A 26,482-nucleotide genomic window follows, 5' to 3' on the forward strand; every position below is an offset into this window, starting at 1 on the left:
CAATGTCAGGTGTAGCAGCTGGTGATCCCTGACGTTACACTGCAAATATGCAGCAACTTCCACGTTAAACGTTTTAGCTTCTTCCTCTTTACCGCCAGATTTCTGAACAGTTCATGAACTCATGAACACTACTTCGCTACTCCTCTTTTGCACTATTTATTTATTGTAACTTCTTGTAAATTTTATGTTTCGCACTGTAACTGGTGCCATCAAACAACAAACGTCACGACCTATGTCAATGATAATGAGCATGATTTGAAAAACAGAGTCAAACACACAAGATTTTAAAGTTACTCAGTGATTCCGGCCATGGCTGCCTTCACTAGCAAGATGAATTGACAAACATTTCCCAGTAATGAATGGACAGTCCTTTATCCCAAAATGGTATCCTCTCTAGTGAGAAGAAACAGCCTCTCAGTATTTTTTCTGACTGTGTCTCCTAAATCGGTGGTCTCAACAACTACCCAGGAAGGATAAGTGCAAGATACACATGGAACACCTTTGGGTTTTCTTACAAGGTATGAGGCTTCTTGACTTGGAAGTACTGGGCTCTCATTCTTCAATATTGGACTTTACTTCTGGAATTCCCTACACAACTGTGCTGGACAGATATCCATTGGAGGACTGCAACACTTCCAGAAGTTCATCATCACCTTCTCAACTGAGGATGGGAAATAATTGTTGGTATTGACCCTGATGCCTTCATTTAAAAAAATAAATCATTCGCGGGAATTGGGTGCTATTGACAAAGTTAGCGTGCACAGTCAGTCTGTTGGAGGAACTTAGCTGACCATTTGTGGGAGGAAAGACATCGTCGACATTTCTAGTCAAAACCCTGCAGCCTGGTTTTGATCCAAAGTATGGACAAGTCCGTTCCTCTCACAGATGCTGCTTGACCTGCTGAGTTCCCTGAGCAGATTGTCTGCAGCTCCAGATTGCAACATCTGCATTCTTTTGTGTCTAGTATGTACTGTCTATCTTAAATTGCCCTTCGTGAATGCCTTCTTGAAGCACTGTAGTCCTTTTTGTGAAGATACTCCCAAAGGGTATAAAAGAGACTTTCACGACCCCACCGCTCTCCCTTATTTATTGTAATGAGATACCTTCTCATTATTCTAAACTGTAGTAAAAGGCCACTCTTACTAAGTTTCTTTGCATTGATGAACCCTCTCATCCCAGGAATCAATCTGATAAACATAAGCAATGTTGTGTCCATGTGAGGGGATGTGGAGCCAGTCTGGTGTGTACTCTTTGCCATTGATTCCTGGATGCTTATTGATACTTTGCGCAAGTACTCCAGAAACACATAGGTCCATTAGTGAAGTACTAATCTTTCCACTCCTACCCAAACCATAAAGTTCAAGTATTTCCCTTTAAAAATCTTCCATTTGGAAAAGGAACTAACAAAAATAAATTTTGGATCAATTAGAGGTCCATGAATATTATCATTAAAAATCTGAATTTTTGCTCATTTGGGAAGAATTTTATAAAGTATTAAGTTTAACCTCATGGGATTTTGCCCTGTTTATACACATGAAAACCATATGCAATATAAAGGATTTCTTTCTTTCCATTGTGACTGCTAAAACAAAATCACTGAACTCCTCAGCTGTTAAAATAGTCTGCTCTTGGATTAGAGGCTAAAGTTTACAGACCTAGGAACAGACTGAAACTAGGTCTAATGTTTTCATATACAGGTGTTTCTATAGCCTGTGGCAATGGTGAGGTAGAGTTCAATAGGGTTGCCTTTTAAATAGTTTGAATCACATGGTTTACTCTCAGTAACCTGGTATCTACAATGTTCTGGGTGATACCTACTTAAGACATGAATACAATAAATGAGACACTAAATACAGTATAATCTAGCCTTTATCACATATTTCCATTAGATCATGTGTTACATGAAATATATATCTATAGTTGCCTCCACCCTTACAAATTTTTCCATTTTGACTGCTTTGCCAATTCTGGCCTCTTCCTCATCTCTAATTTTGATCGCTTTACCAATAACAGCCCCCTAATACCAGGGCCCTACCTTCTGGAATTCCCTCCCTTTGCTTCTCCCTGTCTTTAAGAATCTCCTTCAAATCTACCTCTTTGACCCAGCTTTTAACCTGTCCTCTCTTTTTATGGCCCATTTTTCTCCCTGTCACCACAGTGCCATAAAGCACCTAGGATACTTCATTAAAGGCATATGCAATATATGAAAGTTGTTATTAATAACATTTCAAGTTGTAGTTTGATGGTTTTTAATTTGGACCATGACTTTCAGTTTTCCAGCTCTCCGGAGGAACTTTTAAAGCAGTCCAAATTACTTTGTGGATTCTCCAAGATCTACGTTAGAGAAGGATCTGTATGAAAGTTTCTAACAACAGCAATTATCATGTGCCATCTTTGCTGTAAGATCACTGGCTTTAATTTCATCTCATTTTAACCTAACCACTTCTTGGACATGAAAGGAAAAGGGAAACAAAGAAAGGCAGAGTAATAAAAATTTCAGATTTGCTGCCAGATGAGTTGAACTGTAACTGCTAAAAATGTTTCTGATCTCCCAGCTCCACAGATCAGCAGTCCTTTGGAGACCGTGGATGCGTTGGTTGAGGAAGAAGCCTCTTTCCTGTGTGCAGTGGATTCATATCCAGCAGCCGAGATAACTTGGACTCGTAATAATATTCCCATAAGGTGAGATCACTCTTATGACTGAAAGGAGCAGGATTTGGCTTAACTCACTGGATAACAGAAGAACAAAGCTGCATGAGAGTCAGACTCTGGCCTATACAATTCTTGTTTTCCTTGAGATTGGGTTGCAGCCCAGGGGTATCCTGAAAATGCTACCATTGAGAAATAGGAGCTGAAATAAGCCTCACAGTTTCTTGGCCTGCTCTGCTATTCAAAAAGATCAAGTGATCTTTGACCTTCTTCTCGTATACCTCCTCCCTATCCCCATGTTATTTAGCCTCCTTTATGTTCAGAATTCCAAAATGTGGATATACTTAACACATGAGCATCAGCACAGCCTGGAATTCCAGGGATTTATAAACATTCTGCTTATCTTAGTCTTAAATAACCAACACAGATATCATGTCTCTAGCTCTACACTCTACAGCCAAGAACTGGTCACTTGGCACATGCAGTTCTAAAAATCTTATTTGTTTTAAGGCAATTACCTGTCAATCTTCTAAATTGCCAAGAATAGGAGTTTTTCAACTCAAATCTCCTCAAAATATAAATTTTGGATAGCAAAAATAAGGATATGATAATATTTTAAAGTTACAGGAGCTCTTTTACTGACCATTTCTATTCTTCCTCCTGTATTCAACATGAAAAGGGAAAATTGCAGGGTTGCAATTATAGTCTTAGGACAGTATAGCATGGATGCAGGCCTTTTGGCCCAACGAACCTATGCTGACTATGGTGCCCAGCGTAACCTCTGAGGCAAGAAGTAGAGAAGTAAAGTGAAAAGTAAGCAAACAATTAATATGCAGAAAAGTGTTAGGAACTTCTTGGAAATGTCCCTCCTGTCCTAAAGGGCACTCGTGTGCTGGAGCCTTTCTTCTGCAGCTCACAGAATGGATGCTGGCAAACCTTTCAACCACAGTTAAGAATATAAAGGTGCATAGTAGCATTCCTGTAAGGTGAGAATGCACAAGATATTAGGCTCTTGGATAACAGTCAAGAGTCAGAACTTGTGTCAAATTTCCCTTTCTAAATCCAGAGGGAAGGAAATGATTCAACTCACCGGAGGATGCATTTTTACTGTCATTTTTGCATTTGTCCATTATTCCTCCATGAAAGAATCATTCATTTTTTCCAATTCTTTCTGTTCTCATTCTTTTATATTTAACTTCATCTTCAAGTGCCTTCTCTTTCCCCGCTTTTTACTGCAGAATCGTTTAGATGTTGTAGGCTTTCATCCCCTGTGTGCCCTTAGCAGTGCTAGATGTTGTGATTTTCCACAGCTCCTCTGGCATGTGCTCAGGATAAACCAGTCCCATCAGTCACCATGCAGGCAGACTCGTTGAGAAGGTATGAATTATTGTAAGGGTGAAAAGGGGTCAGGGGGGTGGGAAAACGGGTTGGCTTTAGTGAAGTTGTCAGTTGTCAGTAAACTAATCCTATTGCCTGTACTTGTTCTGTTCCCTACCTGTTCATGTAGCTGCCTAAAGATGCTTGAAGATTTTACCTTGTCTGTTTCTACCACCTTCTCTGGCGGTGTCCTCCATGTGCCAACAGCTCTGTGTAAAAATCTTGCCTCCTGAATCTCTTCTAAAGTTTCCCCCTCTTTCCTTAAACCTGTGTTCTCTAATGTTCAACATTTCCACCCTGGGAGACTCTCTACCCTATCTCTGCCCCTCATATTTGGCCTATCGGTGTGTGGGTCACTGTGGCAGCTGGGAAGGCCTCTCTGTCTCATGTGGTGTCCCTCTCAATCGATGAATGTCGGAGATATGCTAGGATGGTATCGTGGCTCTGCGTTTATGGATTGCACTGTTGTGTTTATTGTCTCTGGACTTTTTCAGGCTTATGGTTTTTACTTTCTGTGCTTTAGATTGCCCGTTCCTTTTCCATTTTGTTGTGTGAGGGGAGGGTGTTTGGGGGGGGGTTGATGTTCTATTGTGTTCTGTTAGTTTTTTGTGCGAGGGAGGGTTTTTTTTTGGGGGGGTCAATGGTCCTGTTCCATTTTGTGTAGGAAGAGAGGGGTTTGGGGGCTGATGATCGGAATGCCATTCTTTTATTGTGCAGGGGAGGGAGGTGGCTTTGATGTTTCTCTCTAAATGTTTTTCATCTTCTTTCTTTGTTTCATGGCTATCTGGAGAAGACAAATTGCAGGGTACCATGCTTTGATAATAAATAAACCTTTGAACCTTTAAACCTTTTCTTTTCTTAATTTACAAGGTTCTATCAGATTGCCCTCACCCTCGATAGTCCAGAAGAAAAAGCAAGTTTAACCTTCCTTGATGATTGATATAATCTTGTCCGGGCAACACCTTGTGGAACCTCTTCTGCATCCTCTCCAAGGCAACCACATCCTTCCTTTCCATTGTGTACAACCAGCAATGCACAGTATACTCCAAAATTTTATGCATTGCAATATGTCTTCCAAACTTTTGGGCTCAGTGCCCCAGCCAATATAGGAAAGCACATCTTCTCTATCATGTTATCCACTTGTGGCCATTTTCAGGGAGCTATGCACTTGCATCCAACATATCTCTCCAGATCAATGCTTCTACAGCTCTTGCCATTTACTGCATACATAGTTTTCCTTTACATTTGACTTCCCGAAGTACAACATCTCACACTTTATGGATTAAAATCCATCTGAAATATCCATGCCCAAATTTCCAGTTGATCTACATCCTGCTGCGTCCTTTGATAATCTTTCTCACCATCCACAACTCCACATTGTTCATGTCATCTGCAAATGTACTAACTACACCAACTACACTATTTCCCCAACACATATCGTAACAATGGAAGTCCCATCACTGATCATTGTTGAACCATTAATCACAGACTTCCTGTCATGACAACACCCTTCTATGTCTCCTATGATAAAACCAATTTTAGATCTAGTTTATACTATTCACTATGGATTCCATGAACCTTAATCCCCTGGATTAGTTTACCATGATGGTCCTTGTCAAATGCTTTGCTAATGTCCACATAGATAACATTCACTATCCTACCCTTATTAATCATCTTCAGCACTTCCTCAAAAATTCAGTCAAATTTGTGAGATAGGACCTTGACGGTACAAGGCCATCCTGAACATCCCTAATATGTCCATGTCTTTTCAAATTCAAGTAAATCATGTACCTAAGATTATTCTCCAATAATTTCCCATCAGTAGCTTATAATGTCCTGGTTTGTCCATGTTGCTTTTCTTAAACAAAGGAAAATATCTTGTATTCTCCAGTCCTCTGGCATTTTGCCCGTATGTAAAGAGGATACATTAATATCTGTCAAGGCCTCAGGAGACTCTTTCCTTATTTCCCTCAATAACCTGGGAGAAATCTCTTCAGGCCCTTTCAACTTATCCACCTTAATGTCTTTCAAGATAATCACAACTCCCTCCTTCTGAATATCAATATGCCGTAGAATATCAAAATACCCCTCTCTAATCTCACAATTATCCACTTCCTTCTCCTTGGTAAATACCAGTGCAAAGTGTTCATTAAGGACCTCACCCACTTCCTCTGTAAAAACATAAATATGCATATGATATACATAAAATGCCTTGAGAATCAGATTAATCCTACTTGACAAGGAAATTTCATGACACCTTTAAGCCCTCCTAAATTTTTGCTTGATTTCTTTGTAAGTCTCACACACCTTCCAAAGTTGCCAAGGAGATGATCAAATCTATTGGGTCCAAATCATGCAAGGAAGGATTACAGAAGGAAAGTAATGGATCAGCTATGGGTTCCTCAAGAACAGTTATATGGGTGCCCAATAATTCCTGACCTAGTCACAGATACCTACATCCCATGAAAGAATAAATGTCACTAAGCAAGCAAAGAGCTACAGGAAGAAGCTACTGTCTCCATGAATCATTTTGTGGTACATGTTCAGAGAAGGTTGTGCAATAATGGACTTTTATTCCATAATTTTTTTTGTTTTTTCCTTTTGAGGCGCCTTATTGTTTATTATTACTTACAATTGACAAGAAAAAAAAACAAGAAAATAACACAGATTCCTTTATGTGGAAATAACGGCCACATTATGTCACATGCTAAATAAAACCATCTGTCGCACAGGATGCACATTAGCTCTAAGTCAGATTTGGTGTAAAACAGATTTTCAAGAATAACAGATCAAGGACTTGGGGGGTTATAGAGTCATAGAATAATATAGCATAGAAACAGGCCCCTCAATCCAACTCATCCACACCAACATGGTGCTCTTCAAACTAATCTCATTTTTCTGCATTTGGCTTTTATCTCCCTAAATACCTCCTATCCACCTGCTTATCCAAATGTGCTTTGAATGTTATTATTTATATCTTTTGACTTCTAGCATCATTAATGATTCAACATCATGAAATTCCTGTTCTAGAACAGGGAAGGGTGAACGCAGCTCATTTGGGGTCTGTAAAATTCAAATAGATTTGGCAGGATGGAAGTAAATTCTACTTGTCAGATTACCTAGAACAAAAAAGGACAAGCACTCACACATCCCAAAGGGAATTTAAGAGGAACCCTGTTGCTCAAAGGGCTATGGGAATTCGAATGTGCTCCCACAGAGAGTGGCTGGGGCAAACAACATGCCAAGAGGAAGAGATGACACAAATTGAAATTAAAATGAGTTTGCAGATTAGAAATAGGCCATATAGACCAAATGGTTTGAGCTGATGCTTATAATCCACATGAGCCTCTCCCACCTCGATTCATCTCTGCTCATCACCATCTTCTCTTTACCCTCATGTGCATATCAATCTTCCCCGGAAATCCATTTCTGCCGTTTGCTTTCACAGTGCTGTTTAGTAGGGAGTTTTAGAAGCTAGAATCAGTGATGCTCCCAAGTCAGGCTGGTGCATGACTTGGATGAAAACTTGCTGCTGGTGATTCATGCCCCTACTGCCTTTGCCCTTCTTGGCAATAGATGGCGATGGTCTGGGAGGTGCTGTCAGTCACATCATGGTTTGTAACTGCATTCTGTAGATGGTGTGCATTGCAACCACTGTGCACAGGTAATAGAGGCGATGCCAGTCAGGCAGGTTGCCGTCTCCTGCTACATGTTGAGCTTCTGTGATTTGCAGAAAGATTTTAAAGGAAGCAAGTTGCTACTGACAGGACCTGCAGCCTATCTGGTCAATGCACACAATAAAGGTATGTGGCTGTTGCAGCCGAATTCAGGCCAATAATGTCCCAGCCTAGGACCTTATCTTGAGGTAGCAAGGTAAGATCTGCAGCAATCTCAAACAGAAAACCCGAAGTGGATATTGGTGAGCAGATTGTTGGAAAGGAACTGCCACTTGTTAAGCACTGTCAGTGATGACTACCACCACCTTGCTGATGATTGACAGGAGACCAATTGGACAGTAAAGACTGGACTGGATTTGTCCTACTTTTGGTATTTGGTGTTTGTTTATTATTGTCCTATGTAGTTAGGTACAGGGAAGAACTCTGCTTTGCATATCCTGCTTAACGAGATAAAATCCTATGGCGTTACAGGAAAGACTCTGACATAGATAGAGGAGTGGCTGACAGGCAGGAGGCAGCGAGTGGGAATAAAGGGGGCTTTTTCTGGTTGGCTGCCAGTGACAAGTGGAGCTCCTCAGGGGTCAGTATTGGGACCGCTACTTTTCACATTGTTTGTTAATGGTGCGGATAATGGAATTGATAATGGCTTTGTGGCAAAGATTGTGGATGATACAAAGATAGGTGAAGGGGTAGGTAGTGCTGAGGAAGAAATACAATCACAGCAGGAGTTAGACAAATTGGAAGGATGGGTAAAAAAGGTAGCAGATAGAAGAATACAATTTTGGGAAATGTACAATAATGCATTTTGGTAAAAGGAACAATAGTGTGGAGTATTATTTAATTGGGGAGAAGGTTCAAACACAGAGATGTGGAGTGACTGAGGAGTCCTTGTGCAAGACTCCCAGGAGGTTATTTTACAGGTTGAGTCTGTGGTAAAGAAAGCAAATGCAAATTTGGCATGTATTTCAAGGGGAATAGAATATGAAAGCAAGGAGAAATGTTGAAACTTTATAAGACACTAGTCAGGCCGCTCTTGGAATATTGTCAACAGTTTTGGGCTTTATATATCAGAAAAGATGTGTCATTGCAGAGGTTCACGAGGTTGATTCCGGAAATGAGGGGGTTAACATACGAGGAGCGTTTGGCAGCTTTGGGACTGTATTCACTGGAATCTGGAAAAATGCAGGGGGAATCTCAATGAAACTTACCGAATGTTGAAAGGACTAGATAAGATGGATGTGGAGAGGATGTTTCCTGTGGTAGGGGTATCCAGAACTAGAGGGAACAACCTCAAAATTGAGAGGCGACCTTTTAGAACAGAGGTAAGGAAGAATATTTTTCGCCAGGGAGTAGTGAATCTGTGGAATGTTCTGCAGTGGAAGCCAAGTCCACTATATTCAAAGCAGAAGTTGATAGTTTCCTGATCAGTCAGGGCATCAAAGGATATGGTGAGAAGGCAGGTGTATGCCATGATGGAATGGCGGTGCTGACTCATTGGGCTGAATGGCTTGTTCTGCTCCTATGTCTTATGATTTTATAGTTTTGTGGTCATCTAAACAGGTCATTTCACAACATCAGTGTCAGAATGCAGAATAATGTGTTACAGTTACAAACAAAGTGCAGTGTAGATAGATAGTAAGGTGTATGGCCACGATGAGATAGATTGGATGGTTAATTCATAAAAACAGTTGAGTCAATAGGCTTACAACAACAGCATAGGTGGAAAGAAGTACCTGATCAATTTCCCCATACCAAGGTATTTGCTGATGTTATAACTAAGCAGGATGAGTGAAACTACGAATGTTCTGGAGCATAGGTCCTTAGCAACATAGCAGGTTGTCTGATCCCATTAACTTTGAAGTATCCAGTACACTTGGTCACTCTGGTTATCACATGGAGTGACTGAAATGATGCGAGCCTGACTTCTCAGATGGAAGTCCAGGTGGACCATCCACACAGCAATGTAGGCAGAACCTAGATGGAAATGATTCAGCCTTGCTGTTGATGCTCATTGCCAGAATCAAATGTTGAAGAAAAGACATTGGTTGGAAGATCAGAGCAAGTAAAGCCAATTTCTTCAAGCTTAATATCAGGGGTGAAATTATAATTCTAATTTAAGGCAAGCTTTGGTTTAATTGTAGGACCACAGAAGGTATTGTGGAGCTAACTCAATCTATTATATCTCCATTGACTCTCAAATAGAATTGTAGCTTCTCCTTGTGCTTTCTTTGTTTGCTTCAAGTTTATATCTAGTTCCTTTTTCAGAAACCATTACCATCTGACTTGGAAATGTTGAGTTCTAGGTCATAATTGGATGCCTTTAATAGCAATTCCCTTTACTTTGTCTTTGCCAATAATATTAAGCCTCATCTAGTCACCTCAGTCTACCAATCGAAAATGTTTCTCTCATCTTACACTTCAGTGGGATTGATTAGCTCAAAAAGTTGCATTTAATCTTTTCTGCTCTGAGGTGAACTATTGAACATAAAACTAAAGCAAAATGAGTCTTTCCCTGGTGAAACATCATATTGTAGTTATAGAATTGTAGAGAAAAATGATATGGAATAAGCCCTTTAGCCCTCTGGGTCTGCACCAACATCAACCACTTGGTTAGTCATCCTACATTAATCCCATCTTTTATCCTGGCATTTTTCCATAAATTTTCCCAAGATTCTACTATTCCCTGGTGACAATCTGGAGGAGGATCATAAGAATGATTTGAGGAATAAAAGGGTTAACATATGAGAAGTCTTCAATGTCTCAGAGTTCATCAGGATGGTGGGGGGTGGTGGGACAATTCTCATTGAAGCCTACTGAATACTCTAAGGCCTGGGTAGAGAGGATATTTTCATTAGAGGAAGATTCTAGGATCTGAGGGCAGAGCCTATGAAGGGACATATCTTTACAAATGAGATGAGGAGGAATTTCTTCAGCCAGTTGTGGAATTTTGTTGCCACAGGGGGTGTGAAGGGCAAGTCATTAGGAATATTTAAGACAGAAATTGATAGGTTCTTGATTAGTGTGGAGGTTATAGGGAGAAGATGGAAGATTAGGTTTTAAAAATAAAGCTATGATTGAATGATGGAGCAGATTCGATGGGTTGAATTACCTCATTCTGCTCCTGTGTGTTCTGGACATTCACCTACCCACCATGCACAATTAACAGTGGCCATTTAACTGATCAACCTGCCCTCTTTGGGATGTGGGAGGAAACCCATGCAGTCACAAAGAGAAAATGCAGTAAGAATGCTTCTCTTGATCAACGTGTCTGAATGGAGTAACTTTCTCTTGTCTATTTTATGTTATTTGTAGGCTTCTTTAAATAATCAGCTTTAAGCTGGAGATGCTTTAGTTCATGTCAACGATTATGGAAATTAACCCTCCTCGACTATGCTTGTCACAATTCACAGACCCTTTGACATCCGCTACAGTACAAAAGAGAATGGGCAGATACTAACCATCCTCAGCGTTGAAGATACAGATAATGGAGTGTACTGCTGCACTGCTAACAACGGCGTAGGGAGTTCGGCTCAGAGCTGTGGTGCCCTCCAGGTGAAAATGAGTGAGTCTCATGCTTTCTCACCTAAACAGAGACATTACGTGAAACAGAAACAAAAACAGAGATGCTGGAAGAACTCAGAGAGAAAAAGGGGTTAAGAGTCTGGGTCAATGAACTCCCCTTCAGAAATGGAGAAGTGAAAGGATAACTTGAGAATTAACCTGTGGGGGGGGGGGGGGGTGGGGAGAGAGGAGAGAGAGAGAGAGAGAGAGCATCCAAATGTTTGTGTCAGGTGCAGAACAAAATTCCGAGGGTAACAACCATTTTAAAACCATTAGTTTGAATAAAATGACACAGGAAAAAGAAACTGATGGTACCTGTGAAAAATTGACGTTTATTTGAAATAGTTAGATTTACTATTAATCCTGCCTGTACCCACTGAGTTAACACTGGGATCACTTTGGTAACCCTGGCCTGTTCTCTCCACCCTTCTCCTAATCTCTGTGAAAATTTAAGCTAAAATAATTCTTCACTTTTTCTGACTAAGGTCACCATATCCATAGATGCCACCTGACCTGCTGATTATTTCCGGACACCAGATGCTGGAGGAACTCAGCAGACCAGGCAGCATCTGTGGAAAAGAGGAAACAGTCAACGTTTCGGGCAGAGACCCTTCTTCAGGACTGGAAAGTAAAGGGAGAAGTCAGAGTAAAAAGGTGGGGGGAAGGGATGGCTGGTTTCACCTATGACCTGCAAACGTGTACTTCTTCCTGATGAAGGATCTTGGCCTGGAAACCTCGACTGTTTACTCTTTTCCATTGCATTTGGAAAGATCATTTGATCTTTTTCCTCTGGCATTTTGTGTGTTGCTTTGGATTTCTAGCATCTGCAAATTTTCACATGTTTGTGATTATTTCCAATATTTTTCTGTTTTTACTAAGTCCAAAGGGCAATATCTGGTACCATTTCTTAAACTTACATTGGGGATTCCTGGAAACTATAGCAGGTCAAAGACAGAGAGGTCACAGAATGACCGGAACAGAGGATTAAAGTGATAGGAAACAGGACTTCCAGCATCTGCGGGAGATTTTTTAAACCAACTGCTTGAAATCCAACTCACCTCTCACAAAAAGGCTTACGTGTACTTTTATAATGTTACATCCATTATCAATCAGATATGCTTTAATGCCAAGAAAGTGTGCTCATTGTTGCAATGTAGGAGACAATGTGCTCACAACAAGCTCCATAAATGAGATTATAACCAGAACTTTGGTTAATAGTGTTTGCTTGAAGAACAAGTATTGGCCAGTGATATCAAGGAGAAAACTACTGCTTTTCTTTAAAGTAATGCCATGGGATCTTTGTGGTTTTCCCAAGAGTCGCAGCCAGTCTTTAGTTTAGCATTTCACCTGAAACATGGCAGGTCCGACAGTTCTACATCACTTCAGATTGTCCCTTGTGTTGGGCTTAAATGGCACTTAATTTGAGAGATGAGAAACACACAAGATGCTGGAGGAATTGAGTTTATTAGGTAGCATCTATGGAGGGGAATAGTTAATCAATATTTTGGGTTAAGAGCCTTCATCTGGACTGAAAGATAAAGGGGAGAGAACCAGTATAAAAAAGTGGAGGGAAGGGGTGGAGCAAGATGTGGCAAGCGATTGGTGGATCGAGAGGAGGGGATGGTAGGTGATGGAGGAGATAAAGAATGGAAATGGTGACAGAAACTGAGAGGTGACAGGTGAAAGTGGCCAAGGGCTGAAGATGATGGAATCTGAGGAGGGGAAGGCGGAGCATGGAATCAAATGAGGGAGATGGGGAAGGCAAATTGGAACAGAGGAGAACAAACGGGAGGAGTGTGTGGGTGATGGGCAGCTGGAGAGTGTGAAGAAGGGGAAAGAACCAGGTTATGGAGGGTGAGGTGAGGTTAGGAAGTACTGGGTAGATCAGGAGGAGAGACAAATGGGACAGAGGGGAAGAAATTCACTGGAAGATGGAAATTTCAATGTTCATGGAGTCAGGATATAGACTACTCTGGTGAGATGGGTAAATTATTTGCTAAGATAATATCACAACATTGAGCACAGTATCACTGCACTTTAGAAAAGTGAGTTCTTCAGTGAGTTGTTTTTTCCTTTGTCTGGGACATGTTTTCTTTTAATTTTTTTTTTGGTTCTTTCTAATTTTATTGGGGTTTCCCATGTCTCACAGTGCTTCCTCGTGAATATTCAATGAGCAAACCTCAACTGCTAACAAGATTCCCCAGGGCAGCACTAGAAATGTTCCTTCCCAGATTTTCCTGCCACCTGTATTTTTTTGGGGCAGTTAAATTTGAGAATTCAGAACATAGGGAATCAGGGCATATGAAGCTTTCCTGAAATGTAGTTAAATGTGAGAAAAGAAATGCCTTGGTCTTAGAATTCCTGATGTGTTGCTCATTATTTTGTGATAACCCTTTGCAATCTTGGTAAACGAGTTAATGCTTCAGCTGTAAGAACACAAAGTTGTGAAATGGACAAGATAACCATTAGTGGAATGGTTTTGCAAACTGTCATCTGTGCACCTTGTTAAGCATCATCAGATATAATCAAGCAATCACCATTGGCTGAGTCTTCCTAATCTGGAATCTGTACCCAACACCTCTCTACCTTTAAAAACCAACTAAAAACATACCCTCAGTATGCTTTTTTAAAAAAGAAATAGAAGTAGGCATAGGCTATTTGCTCCCTTGAGTTATAAGTAACTTTTTGCCACTTATTCTCTTTTCTACATTAAGCCCCAAATCTCAAGAGGTTCACTGTTAAACTTAGTGGAAAGTTATTTTGGTCAGGTGCCTCGAGGTTTTTTTTTGCTCTGTTATGGTGCTACATATATGGTTATTTCTTAGTAATGGGCTCCATTCGCTGAACTGTGGGATGCCAGTTGATCTCAGTCAACGAAAATGGTTGAATTGGCAATGCACCTTTTTCAGCTCTTCAGAGAGTGGGAGTAAGAGTAATAGAGATTCATAAGCTTTGACCCCGAAGGTAGGCAGGTCTCTGTTACTCCCAGAATTTACTGGCAAAAACATGAACCAAGATGTCAAAAGCTGTTTGATGTAAATGGTGACACAAGAGACATTCAAATCTGGAATTTGGACCATAAAAACAAACTGCTGAAGCAACCTAGTATGTCAAGCAGCATTTGCAATTTCTTGTGTCTCCATTTACATTAAGCAGCTTTTGACATCTTGCCCATTGGCTACATTTCATGTGTAGACTAATGAATATGTAGACTACTGATCTGTCCAGATGAAGGGTCTCAATATAAAATGCTGATTACCCATTTCCCTCCACAGATACTGCCTGACCTGTTGAGTTCCTCAGAAATTTGATCTTTGATGTACCTGAAAGGCTCAATACCTTTCTTCTCATTTCTCCTTTTCTTCTTTCTGAACCTTTTTTCAATTATTTGTCTCCTTTGATGAGCAATGTTCTGGCAGTTGAAGTAGCTTCGTCCTATTTATGATCACCAGCTCGTATTATTTCAATGCCTTTAGTAAATCACCCCTTTACCTTCCTTGTTCAAAAGCGATCAATCTTAGTTGTCCACAGAAACTTTCCCTTCCACTCCCCCCAACCCACTGTCCTCACAAATCCTGTGTTTCATTGTGGTAAATCAATATTCAAAAGCCTTGAGGTGAGTAGAATAGATTTGTAATTTCCTGAGGATAACCTAATGAGATTTTAAAATATAAAGAAATGCACAGAAGCTAAAGATCTGAAATAAATACTGAAAATGCTGAGTTTTTTCTGATACTTTCAATAAGACAAAAGTATCAATAGACTATGAAAAAAATAATTAGAAATTGCATTTCTATAACACCTTTCACAACTTCAAGATGTCACAAAGTTTTCACACCTGTGAGGTAATATAGGAAGAATTGCAGCCAATTAGCTTGCCACAAACTTAAAAACAGCAACATGATAATAACCAGACCATCTGGTTTACTGGCATTGATTAAAAGTTTACATCAAAATCAAAGTCAAAGTCAAATTTATTGTCATAAGTGCAAGTACATGTGTGCACAGGTGTAATGAAAAGCTTACTTTAACAGCATGACTGGCACATAGTGTTAGATACACAACGTTCATAAGAAAAACGTAAATTAAACATAAATTATGCATAATTTTTTCAAGAATGAATACAACTAGAACAAAAAAAAAGCCCTTTGTAGGGTAAAGCGATCCATTACTGAGGTAATGGTTAGGACTGTACAGGTTATTTCAAGATCTGAATAGTTGAAAGGAAGTACCGTAGCTGTTCTTGAACCTGAAATAGTTCTATGGGATTTTTAATACGCACCTGCACTTGATGTCACATCCAAAAAGCAGTGCTGTACTGAGGTTGACAATAGAATAGAAATTCTGTGCTCAGACCCCTGGAGTGGAATCTAAACCTGAAAATTCTAACTCACTGACTTTGAAGTGTCTTCAGAAAGAGTATCATAGGCACAGAATCTGTACGGTGAGGTTTGAATTCTACTTTCAGGTGACTCTATGCTTACAAAATGTCTCCTCAGAGCCAAAAATTATTAGGCCACCCACTGATGTCAGAGCTTTGCTGGGATCAAAGGTCGTGCTACCTTGCAGTACCATGGGGAATCCAAAACCGACCATTTCATGGATCAAAGATGAAAATTCACTGAAGGTAAGCTGAAAAGCCTCTTCTGGACTGTTCAGGTACTCAGATCATTCACAACCATCTCTGGTCTAAACACAAAAAGCTGGAGGAACTCAGTGGGCCAGGCAGGATTTATGGCACAAAATGGACAGTTAATCTTTTGGGTCAATGGGAAGTCTAAACCTAAAACATCGATTGTCCATTTCTCTCCATAGATGCTCCCTGATCTGCTGAGTTTCTCCATATTTTTGCGTGTTGCTCCATATTCCAGCATCTGCATCTTCTTTTGGTTTCCATTTTGATCTTCACATGGTTTATAATAGATTTGATCTTGAACGGATTTCAAAAGGGTCCAGAGATTCCAGAATTTAGAACCTCAGGGAATCTTTTGAATGGTGTCATGTCAGGTTATTCTATATAATGTTCCTTCTCACTGGTTAAAAGGAAGTATGAAAGATGTACATTTTTATAGAGTTTATATGATTTCAAATTTCCCTCAAAGCTTTGTACATTAATGTGTTCTAATGCGAGATTCTTTGCAGCCAAATTTTGCACAGAAGGGTTTCACAAACGCTTGTTAGGTAAGTGACCAGGTGATGCTGATTTGAGGGATAAATATCAGCTGATGATATCAGGGTGAACTCTCAGCACACAAATTCTTCCAGGCTGGTTCCAGGCTAACTTGACTCTTGGGAAGGAGGGTGGGAGGGGCAGAAGTTGTGGTGGGCAGCGGATGGAATTAAACCAGGTGTGACCTTCACTCTGGGTTGCAGGGAATCCTTTGTGCATGGCATGCAAAGCTTTGCGCATCCAGGCATCGTGACATCTGCGTGAGAAGCACAGCCTTTTGGATTCAGTCCCTTGAAGAAGTTGCAGCAATGGGGACTCAGTTGGGTGCCAGGCTTTCCCAAAAGAGGCAGGTGCGTGATGGGAGTGGCCATCACGATTCTCTAATGGGCAATCGGACAAGCTTTTGTTGGATCTGGACACCAGCAGAAGTAGTGAAGTACATTTCCAGATGGAGGGTCTCAGCCCGAAACATTGACTCTCCATTTGCACCAGTGGTGCAGTCCACAAAAGAGCTCAGGTCAGAAGGAGTGGTGAAGGCCCTGGTCCTGAACTCGAGACCTTTCTTATTGGAGTTACAATACTGAAGTAGTGTCTGCAATCAGATAATAACCAGCATCACTCTCCAAAGGCCCTCAAGCTTAACTGCTTGGAGAACCATCCTCTGTGAATTATGCTCATGCAGAGATACCAAGCAATTTAAGTTTCAAAACTAAATCCTGGTACACAAAAAAGCTGAATTATGTGACTGTATTTCCAGTCCCTTCTTCAGTATAATTGTTGCAGGAATCTCGTATTTTCATAGGTGAGCACATATGGTAAAACACCCTATTGTTAAGGCAGCACTGGGGGTAGTGGCTTTCAACAAAGATTCCCATTCAACCATGGTAAATCAGAGCAATGAACCTGAATCAGACGTTCTGAATCAGAAAGCAACCAACCATTGTTTCTTCTCTATGGTTTAAGGGTTGTATCACATTTCAATATGCAATGGGTGGAGTAGAAACATCAGGGAGGAAGACGGTTGGAATGTGGGCAGAAGGAAGTGAGTAACTGATGGCATCGGCATAATGGGTCGAAGGCCTGATCCCCCACTGTATGAATGTAAGATCCTCCCAAGCAAATCCTATTATGCACAAAGCCCAAGGCCATATTATAGTGTTACATCTTCCCTGGATAATGTTGGTCCTGCGGCATGGGAGAAGGGGAATGGGAGAGTCAAATAGGGAAGAAATTCAGGACAATGTGAGATGGAAAATCAGGTCATTGGATGAGATTTACCATCAACTGGAGCTGGAATCTGTGGTCTAATAATGGATAGAGGCAGTGAGTGGGGTGGAAGGATGTGGGAGAACAAAGGAATATGTAAAAAAAATCTAGCTTCCCATTTGATTAAGTTTCTATTTGATGCTCAAGAGCACAGCTTTGAAAAGTATAGACAATCTCTAATGAAGATCTGTCAAACTTCACTTGTTGGAAAATCTTCCTTGTGACCTAGTTTCAAGATTATATTCCAATTCCCATACCATTGGAAATAAAATTCATAAAGGGCCATTCTTCATTTTGAGTCCATTGTGACAGACGGACACACAGACATACTTTATTGATCCCGAGGGAAATTGGGTTTCGTTACAGTCACACCAACCAAGAATAGTGAAGAGATATAGCAATATAAAACAATAAATAATTAAATATTAATAGGTTAATCTTGCCAAGTCAGTCTATATTAAACTATGCCCTTTTAGATTAGGTTATTTAATCTGGTTGTGTGCAGTTCTGGACACCTCATTGTAGGAAGGATGTAGAAGCTTTAGAGAAGATGCAGAGGAGATTTACCAGGATGCTACCTGGGTTAGAGAGGGTGCAGAGGAGATTTACCAGGATGCTGCCTGGGTTAGAGAGGGTGCAGAGGAGATTTACCAGGATGCTGCCTGGGTTAGAGAGGGTGCAGAGGAGATTTACCAGGATGCTGCCTGGGTTAGAGAGGGTGCAGAGGAGATTTACCAGGATGCTGCCTGGGTTAGAGAGGGTGCAGAGGAGATTTACCAGGATGCTGCCTGGGTTAGAGAGGGTGCAGAGGAGATTTACCAGGATGCTGCCTGGGTTAGAGAGGGTGCAGAGGAGATTTACCAGGATGCTGCCTGGGTTAGAGAGGGTGCAGAGGAGATTTACCAGGATGCTGCCTGGGTTAGAGAGGGTGCAGAGGAGATTTACCAGGATGCTGCCTGGGTTAGAGAGGGTGCAGAGGAGATTTACCAGGATGCTGCCTGGGTTAGAGAGGGTGCAGAGGAGATTTACCAGGATGCTGTCTGGGTTAGAGAGGGTGCAGAGGAGATTTACCAGGATGCTGCCTGGGTTAGAGAGGGTGCAGAGGAGATTTACCAGGATGCTGCCTGGGTTAGAGAGGGTGCAGAGGAGACTTACCAGGATGCTGCCTGGGTTAGAGAGGGTGCAGAGGAGATTTACCAGGATGCTGTCTGGGTTAGAGAGGGTGTAGAGGAGATTTACCAGGATGCTGCCTGGGTTAGAGAGGGTGCAGAGGAGATTTACCAGGATGCTGCCTGGGTTAGAGAGGGTGCAGAGGAGATTTACCAGGATGCTGCCTGGGTTAGAGAGGGTGCAGAGGAGATTTACCAGGATGCTGTCTGGGTTAGAGAGGGTGCAGAGGAGATTTACCAGGATGCTGCCTGGGTTAGAGAGGGTGCAGAGGAGATTTACCAGGATGCTGCCTGGGTTAGAGAAGATGTCATATGAAGATAGGCTGAGTGAGCTAGGGCTTTCCTCTTTGGGGTGAAGGAAGATGAGAGGTGATTTTGTAAAAGTGTACAAGATGATAGGAGGCATAGATCGAGTGGAAAGCCAGAGACTTTTTCCCAGGATGGAAACGGCAATACTAGTGGCCATAATGTTAGGGTAATTGGAAGAAATTATAGTGGGGTGTTAGAGGTAAGTTTTTAACATGGGGAGTGGTGAGTGTGAGGAACACACTGCCTGGACTGGTGGTAGAAGCAGATACATTAAGGACATTTAAGAAACTCATAGATAAGCACGTGGATGATAGGAAAATGGAGGGCTATGTAGGAGGGAAGAGTTATATTGATCTTAGAGTAGGTTAAAAGATTCAGCAAACATTGTGGGCTGTAGGACCTGTACTGCGCTGTAGTGTTACACATTCTAAATTACATTGAAGTATGCCTTTCTTGCCTTATAAAGGCCCTCTTTGGCTTTATAAGGTTTGTGTGTTTCTTAAACCATCCAAATGACTTTACGACGAGGGACTTCAAAATGTGACTTATTTGCCATTTCCCTTCATGTAAAGCACAAAAAACTTGTACCTTTTGTTTTGAATGCAATATCGAAGTAATGCATTTGCTCATAGAAGGACCAGCCTCGAACTTCTGTGCTTGAGTCTGGGAACTTAAGAATTCGTAGTGTTCAGCTAGAAGATGCAGGAAAGTATCGGTGTTTGGCAAGAAACAGCCTGGGCTTCGAGTATTCCAGATCTGTGACTCTGGAAGTACAAGGTAGGTCTAGTATCAAAGAACGATCTCAGGAAATAATTATCCCGATAAGTACAGTGTCCGTTGAACTAACAAATGTAATGCTTTTGTGTTCCTGTTGAATCACTTATGGTGATTAGCTATGAAATTTCTCTTTCCCTTGTTATAATGTAAGTTTTATACTATTTAAAAAGTTAATAAATGGATTAACATCTTTGTTAAAATGGGTGGACATAGGAATTACAATGTATTTTCTGTGAATATGGTTTGGGATAATTTTTATGGGAATATTTTTGAACAATTAACACACACACACACACACACACACACACACACACTCGCTCTCACTCTCTTTCTCTCTCTCACAGCACCAATTCTATCGCAGTTCCATGACACAGGACTGCTTTTTTTTAATCATCACTTAGCTTTTAGAAAAGGGATCAGAATGCCTGGAATAACCGAATATTAATTATGAATCATTGAATATGTTGACAGTGATATCACAAGTATAACACAAGAACAGGGAGCATATCTTTGAATTAGAACCTTTAAATCATTAGCAGCTGTGCTTCCAGCTGATAGAGCTCAAAATTGCCTCCATAAATCTCCCTGCTTCTCTATCCCCTTCATCTCCTCAAAGACACTCTCTGAAACTTAACTATTTAACTCTTGGTTTGATCATCCATTCTGATCACCCTTTATGAGCCTCTTTGTTAAAGGTCCTGTAAAGTACCTTGACTCATTCTCCTATATTAAAGACGCCTTATAAATCAAACTGTTCCTGTCTCTTTCCTGGAACCCATTTCTGGTCCAAATCAATAACCTGATAATCAATAGTCAAAAACTCTCATTCAGTGTAGTATCGCTTTCTGCAAATGTGGTTATTTTATTTTGCACGACAGATTATTTTTCCAATACTTATTTGCTTTTCTCCCTCATTCATTGTGCAGATTTTAATATGACAAATGCAACTGAAAGAGGTATTTTGCTTATCAGCTCAATGCATGTGTGCTGTGAGTGGTGTCACTAATATAGCAGTCACAACTTATTGGGAGAGTTCTTCATAAATAATTTTATAAAGGGATAATATACTCAGCTCCATTTTGCAGTTCTGTGCAGTACTGTAAAAGACAGCAGATGAGAAAATAATGCTGGAAATACTCAGCAGGACAAGCAGCATTAATGGAGAGCGACACAGAGTTAGCACTTCGGGTCAATTGCCTTTCATTGGAAGTGGGAATAAAACTTGTTTCAAATACGGAGAAAGGGATGAAGGGAAGATATTTGACATGACAGATTGGTGGAAAAGCTGAGTATTGACAGGACTTTCCATGTTTTCTGGAGTTCCAGTAGGCAATATTTTGCCAGTTACATTGATTTACAAGGTTCACTTCTCCCAATAAGGTGTTTTTAATACACAGACAAGAAGTCTGCATCTTGCACTGGCTCTGTACTTGCTGCTTGCTATTCCTTGCTCCTTTTGCATTGGTGTGCTATTTGCAAAAACAGCTGTGAACACGTGGGCTCTTAATGGCTTATGTGTGCCTGGATATATGGTATCCCGTTGATATTCATTATAAATAGTATCTACACTTCAGACATGTGCACCTTTTCTTTTCATCACCTCAAGCTTTGAGTGCTGCCTCCAATATTTTAAAATGCACAGAGTATTTATCTTGGGTGTGAAAATCAGCTTGCTCATATCATAAAACACAAAGATATCAAACATTTTGGAGCATCACCAACCTAACAGAATAGAAATAAAGAAATGGCACAGCGTCCAGCACAGAAACAAACCACTCAGTCAAAACATTCCACATCAGTGCATATGCTTCAAACAGGCTTCCCACGATCACTCCCAATCACAGAAAATCAGCATATCCTTTTGTTCCTTTATCCCTCACATATTTATCCAACATTCCCTGAAATACCTCTCGGTTAATTGCAAAGCTCTCTCCCTGTGGAAACTAGTTTCAATAGCAAAGTTTCCTGTGACTGACTAATGGTGATCCCCCCCCCCATCCCTGTTTTTTTCTCTCCCACAGGTGGAAACATCTTCCCTACATCAATCCTAGAGAATCCTTTTACCACTTTGAAGACCCTCCACACCCCCCCCCCCCACCACCACCATCAGATCATCCTTTAATGCTCTGACTCAGTGAGGGAACATGAATGAAAATGTCATTGCGGTAGCTATTTGACTGTTCCAATACTGAATTACACCACCTGTGTAGTGAATTTTGTTCTCCTTGAGACTATGATACGACAAAAAGGACGCTTGACCTCTCGAGCCACCTCCTTATGGCTTCGCACCTCTTGTCTGGCTGCACCGAGCTTTCTCCGTAACTGTGTCTGGATTCTGCCATTGCTTTACACTGCACTCTCCCAATGCACTGTTATAATGAAATGATCTCTATAGATGTAATGCAAGACAAGTTTTTCACTGTATACATGTGACAATAATAAACCAACTTACCATTTTACCAATTTACCAATTTAAATGGGCAGTTCTCAAGGGTTTCTGAAGATTGAACAGAAGAATTTTGGGAATGTATCTTCTAAGTGGCTGAGTATGGTAACTTGCTGCATTGGATTTGAGGCATCAAATCATGTAAAAGTGGACAGCAATTAGGGCATGCTGGGTTAGTGATCTGAGTACAAAAATAAACTTTCTAAAGAAGGAAATGATAGCTGAAAGGTGATGTGATTTTCACAATGAAATCATAGGACACAGGCAGAATACCCAGAGGGTCAAAGGATAAACACTAGAAACACTGAAGGTGCATGTTGCAGTGGGAAAGTACAAAATTCAAATTAAATTTATTATCAAAGTACATAGATGTCACCATATATAACCCTGAGATTCATTTGCTTGTGGGTGTACTCAATAAATCTATAAAATGATAAACATAATGGAACCAATGAAAGTCCGCACCAGCTTTGTGTTCAACCGGGGTTCAAAAGACCACAAACTGTGCAAATAAAAAAAAAAGAAATAATAATAATAAAAAATACATAAGCAATAATATCAAGAACACAGGGTGAAGAGTCCTTCAAAGAGAGTCCATTGATTGTGGGAACATTTCAATGATGGGGTAAATGAAGTTGAGTGAAGTTATCCCCTTTGGTTCAAGAACTTGATAGTTGAGTAATTGTTCATGAACCTGGTGGTGTGAGTCTTGAGGCCCCTGTGCCATCTTCCTGATGACAGCAGTAAGATGAGAGCATGTCCTGGGTGGTGGGGTCCCTAATGGTGGATGCTGTTTCCTGAAACAGTATCACAAGTAGAGGTGTTCAATGGTGTGGAGAGATTCACCTGCGATCCACTACATTTTGTAGGATTTTCAGTTCAACAGCATTGGTGTTTCCAGACCAGGCTGAGATGCAGCCAGTCAATACACTCTCCACCACACATCTATAGAAGTCTATCAGAGTTTTAGCTGTCATGCCAATTATCTTCAAACTCCTAAGGAAGTAGACGTGCTGCTGTGCTTTTTTTGTAAATGCACTTACATGCCGAGCTCAGGACAGGTCCTCTGAAATAATAATACTGAGGAATTTAAAGTTGCTGACCCTCTCCACCACTGATCCTCCGATGCGGAGTGGCTCAAGGACCTCTGGTTTCCTGCTCCAAAAGTTAATAATCAGCTCCATGATCTTGCTGACATTGAGTTAGAGGTGTTACGGCACCACCAGCCAGATTTTCAATCTCCCTCCTATATGCTGATTTATCACCTTTGTTTCAACCTATGACAGTGGTGTAGCCAGCAAACTTGAATATGGCATCGGAGCTGTGTTTAGCCATATAGTCACAAATGTAAAGGGAGTAGAGCATGGGGCTGAGCACACAGCCTTGTGGTGCACCTGTGCTGATAGAGATTGAAGAGGAGATGTTGTTGCCAATCTGAACTGACTGGGGTCTACAAGAGAGGTAATCAAGGATCCAATTGCACAAGGAGATACTGTCAAAGTCTAGGAGCTTATTGATTAGTTTTGAGGGATGATGGTATTGAATGCTGAGCTGTAGTTGATAAAGAGCATCTTGATGTATGCATCTTTACTGTCCAGATGTTTCAGGGTTGAAGAAGAGCCAATGAGATGGCATCTGCTATGCATCTGTTGTGCCAGTAGGCAAATTGGAGTGGATCCAAGTCACTTCTCAGGCAGGAGTTGATATGTTTTATCAACAACCTTTCAAAAAACTTCATCACTGAGAATGTAAGTGCTATTGGATGATAGTCATTGAGGCAGGTTACCCTGTTGTTCTTGGGCACCAGTATAATTGTAGCTTTCTTGAAGCAGGTGGGAACTTCAGACTACTGAAGCAAGAGTTTAAAGATCTCAGTGAATACTCCAGCCAGTTGATCAGCACAGGTCTTTAGTGCAAGGCCAGGTACCCTGCTTGGGCTGGATGTTTTTCATAGGTTCACTCTCCTGAGGCTGCTCACATGTGGCCTCAGAGATTCAAATCACAGGTTCATTGGATGCAAGGGAGCTTATGACAGTTCCTCCATGTTTTGACAGCCAAAGTGAGCACAGAAGGCATTGAGCACATCTGGAAGTGAAACCCTGCTGTTGCCTATGTCATGATTTAATTTTATAGCGGTGATAGTATTCAAGCTCAGTAGATCATCCTTTGTTGATTCAGATTTAGTCTGGAATTGCCACTTCACCCGTGAGATGGCTTTCCGGAAGTCGTACCTAGATCTCTTGTAACTTTCTTGGTCACCAGACTTGAATGCCTCTGATCTGGCTCTCAGCAGAATGCGGATCTCGTGACTCATCCAGGACTTCTGATTGGGGAAGACTCTGAAAGATTTTTCTGGACACACTCCTCTACAACTGTTATAATAAAGTCCATTACAATCATGGTGTGTTCATTCAGATCCAGGGATGAGTCCTTGAACATGGCCCAGTCTTGACTTGAAGCAATCCTCTGCCACCCATGACAACCTCTTTGTTGTCCTAATCTTTGGAGCTTTGCTCTTTAGCCCCTGCCTGTACACAGATGGGAGAAGGACAAACAAGTGATCAGATTTCCTGAATGCAGTCTGGGCATGGAATGGCAAGCATTCCTTATCTCAGTATAACAGTGGTCTAGTATGTTGGGACCTCTGATGCTACAGATTATACGTTGATGTTAATTGGGCAGGACTTTCTTCAAACAAGCCTGGTTGAAGTCCATGATGATGATTTGAAATGAGCTGGGATGGACTGCTTCTTCTCTGGAGATGGCATCATGCAGTATCTTAACCGCTTGATTATCATCGTTCACTGGTGATATGTAAACTGCGGCCAGGATTATGGAGGAGAACTCCCTAGGTGAACAGAAACAGATAGATTAGGATAGTTTAGGACTGGTGAATTAAGAAAATCTGTTTCATCATCATCATCTGTAATCTTTATTAATCATTATATTATTAGTGAGGAGGTGATTATAATAGTTAAGTACTCCTGTCTCCTCTGCTTCCTCAACAAAATGACCATTCTTTATGGAACTGGTGCATTTAGCCTGAGTTGATTGTTTTGGCTTTGTGCTTATGATGTTTAAATAACTAACCAGAATGGTTTGATATTCAAGTTCCCATTTCCTGCCTAGTGTTCCCCATACCATGTTCCTGTCCATATTGCCACTCACTGTATATGCATGTTGCTTTCTTAAATGCCTATGCTTTTTGCACAGTCAGCTATGCTTCGGAAAGTCTGATGAGCTCATAGTTTCTATTGCTACCATTTGACCGATTCATTCCTGTGGCTTCCCCCATCCATGTCCATCTGACCTATATATCAACACACACAAAATGCTGGAGAAACTCAGCAGGACAGGTGGAAAAGATTAAACAGTCAATGTTTGTGATGAAGGGTCTTGGCCTGAAAGTCAACTGTTTACTCTTTTCCATAGATGCTGCCTGACATGCTGAGTTCCTCCAGGATTTTGTGTGTGTTGGCTTGGATTTCCAGCATCTGCAGATTTTCTCTTGTTTGTGACCTATATATCAGCAGCTTAGTCTATGAAAGTCTATTAGCTCTCATATCTCAGGAGAATGGTGAACCTGCTTCAGCTCAATACAACCCTGGTCTATATGGAAAACCAGCTTCCTAAGGCAAGCTGGAACCATAGCCAACGGCCAAAACTTTAGCTTATTTGAGTAACAGAAAAAATACTTTCACTTTATAGAACTCTTTGTCCGTCTTCAAGACATGCCAGTTGGCTTGCAAAGTACTTTTAATATGCACTCTCTGACACAATGGTGTGTTATTGACCAATGTAATACTGGTTGAGGGATGAAAATTGGTTAGCTCCAACAGTGCAACGCCCTCTCAACACTTAGTGTCAGCCTCTGGAGTTCGTTGAATCCACAACCTTCCAGGTCCGGAATAAGGGACTTCCAGCTGAGTCACACCCACCAGTGGTATGCTGTTGAATGTTTCCATGGCAACACTCCAGTCACAGGATGCCAATATGTCCAAACCACAATGTACCATGAGACTCATAGACATCAGACACACTCATGAAGTCACCAACATCACTCCAATGGTAAGACGCAATA

The 26,482-nt window shown here is 41.0% G+C and overlaps 1 protein-coding gene across 2 annotated transcripts in view; it reads left to right on the top strand.

Moving 5' to 3' along the window:
* musk (muscle, skeletal, receptor tyrosine kinase) overlaps positions 1-26,482 on the top strand; it is a 177,094-nt gene that overhangs the window by 13,677 nt on the left and 136,935 nt on the right. The window contains exons 2-6 of one of the 2 annotated variants that reach the window (XM_073048585.1): positions 2,556-2,682; positions 11,114-11,265; positions 15,764-15,891; positions 19,811-19,955; positions 20,882-20,911. In XM_073048585.1, coding sequence (XP_072904686.1) covers positions 2,556-2,682; positions 11,114-11,265; positions 15,764-15,891; positions 19,811-19,955; positions 20,882-20,911 — 582 coding nt within the window. The remainder of the gene's footprint in view (positions 1-2,555; positions 2,683-11,113; positions 11,266-15,763; positions 15,892-19,810; positions 19,956-20,881; positions 20,912-26,482) is intronic. The other variant, XM_073048584.1, reaches the window with a different exon arrangement.

Source organism: Hemitrygon akajei, chromosome 6 (assembly GCF_048418815.1).
Source record: "Hemitrygon akajei chromosome 6, sHemAka1.3, whole genome shotgun sequence".
NCBI classification, from domain to species: domain Eukaryota; kingdom Metazoa; phylum Chordata; class Chondrichthyes; order Myliobatiformes; family Dasyatidae; genus Hemitrygon; species Hemitrygon akajei.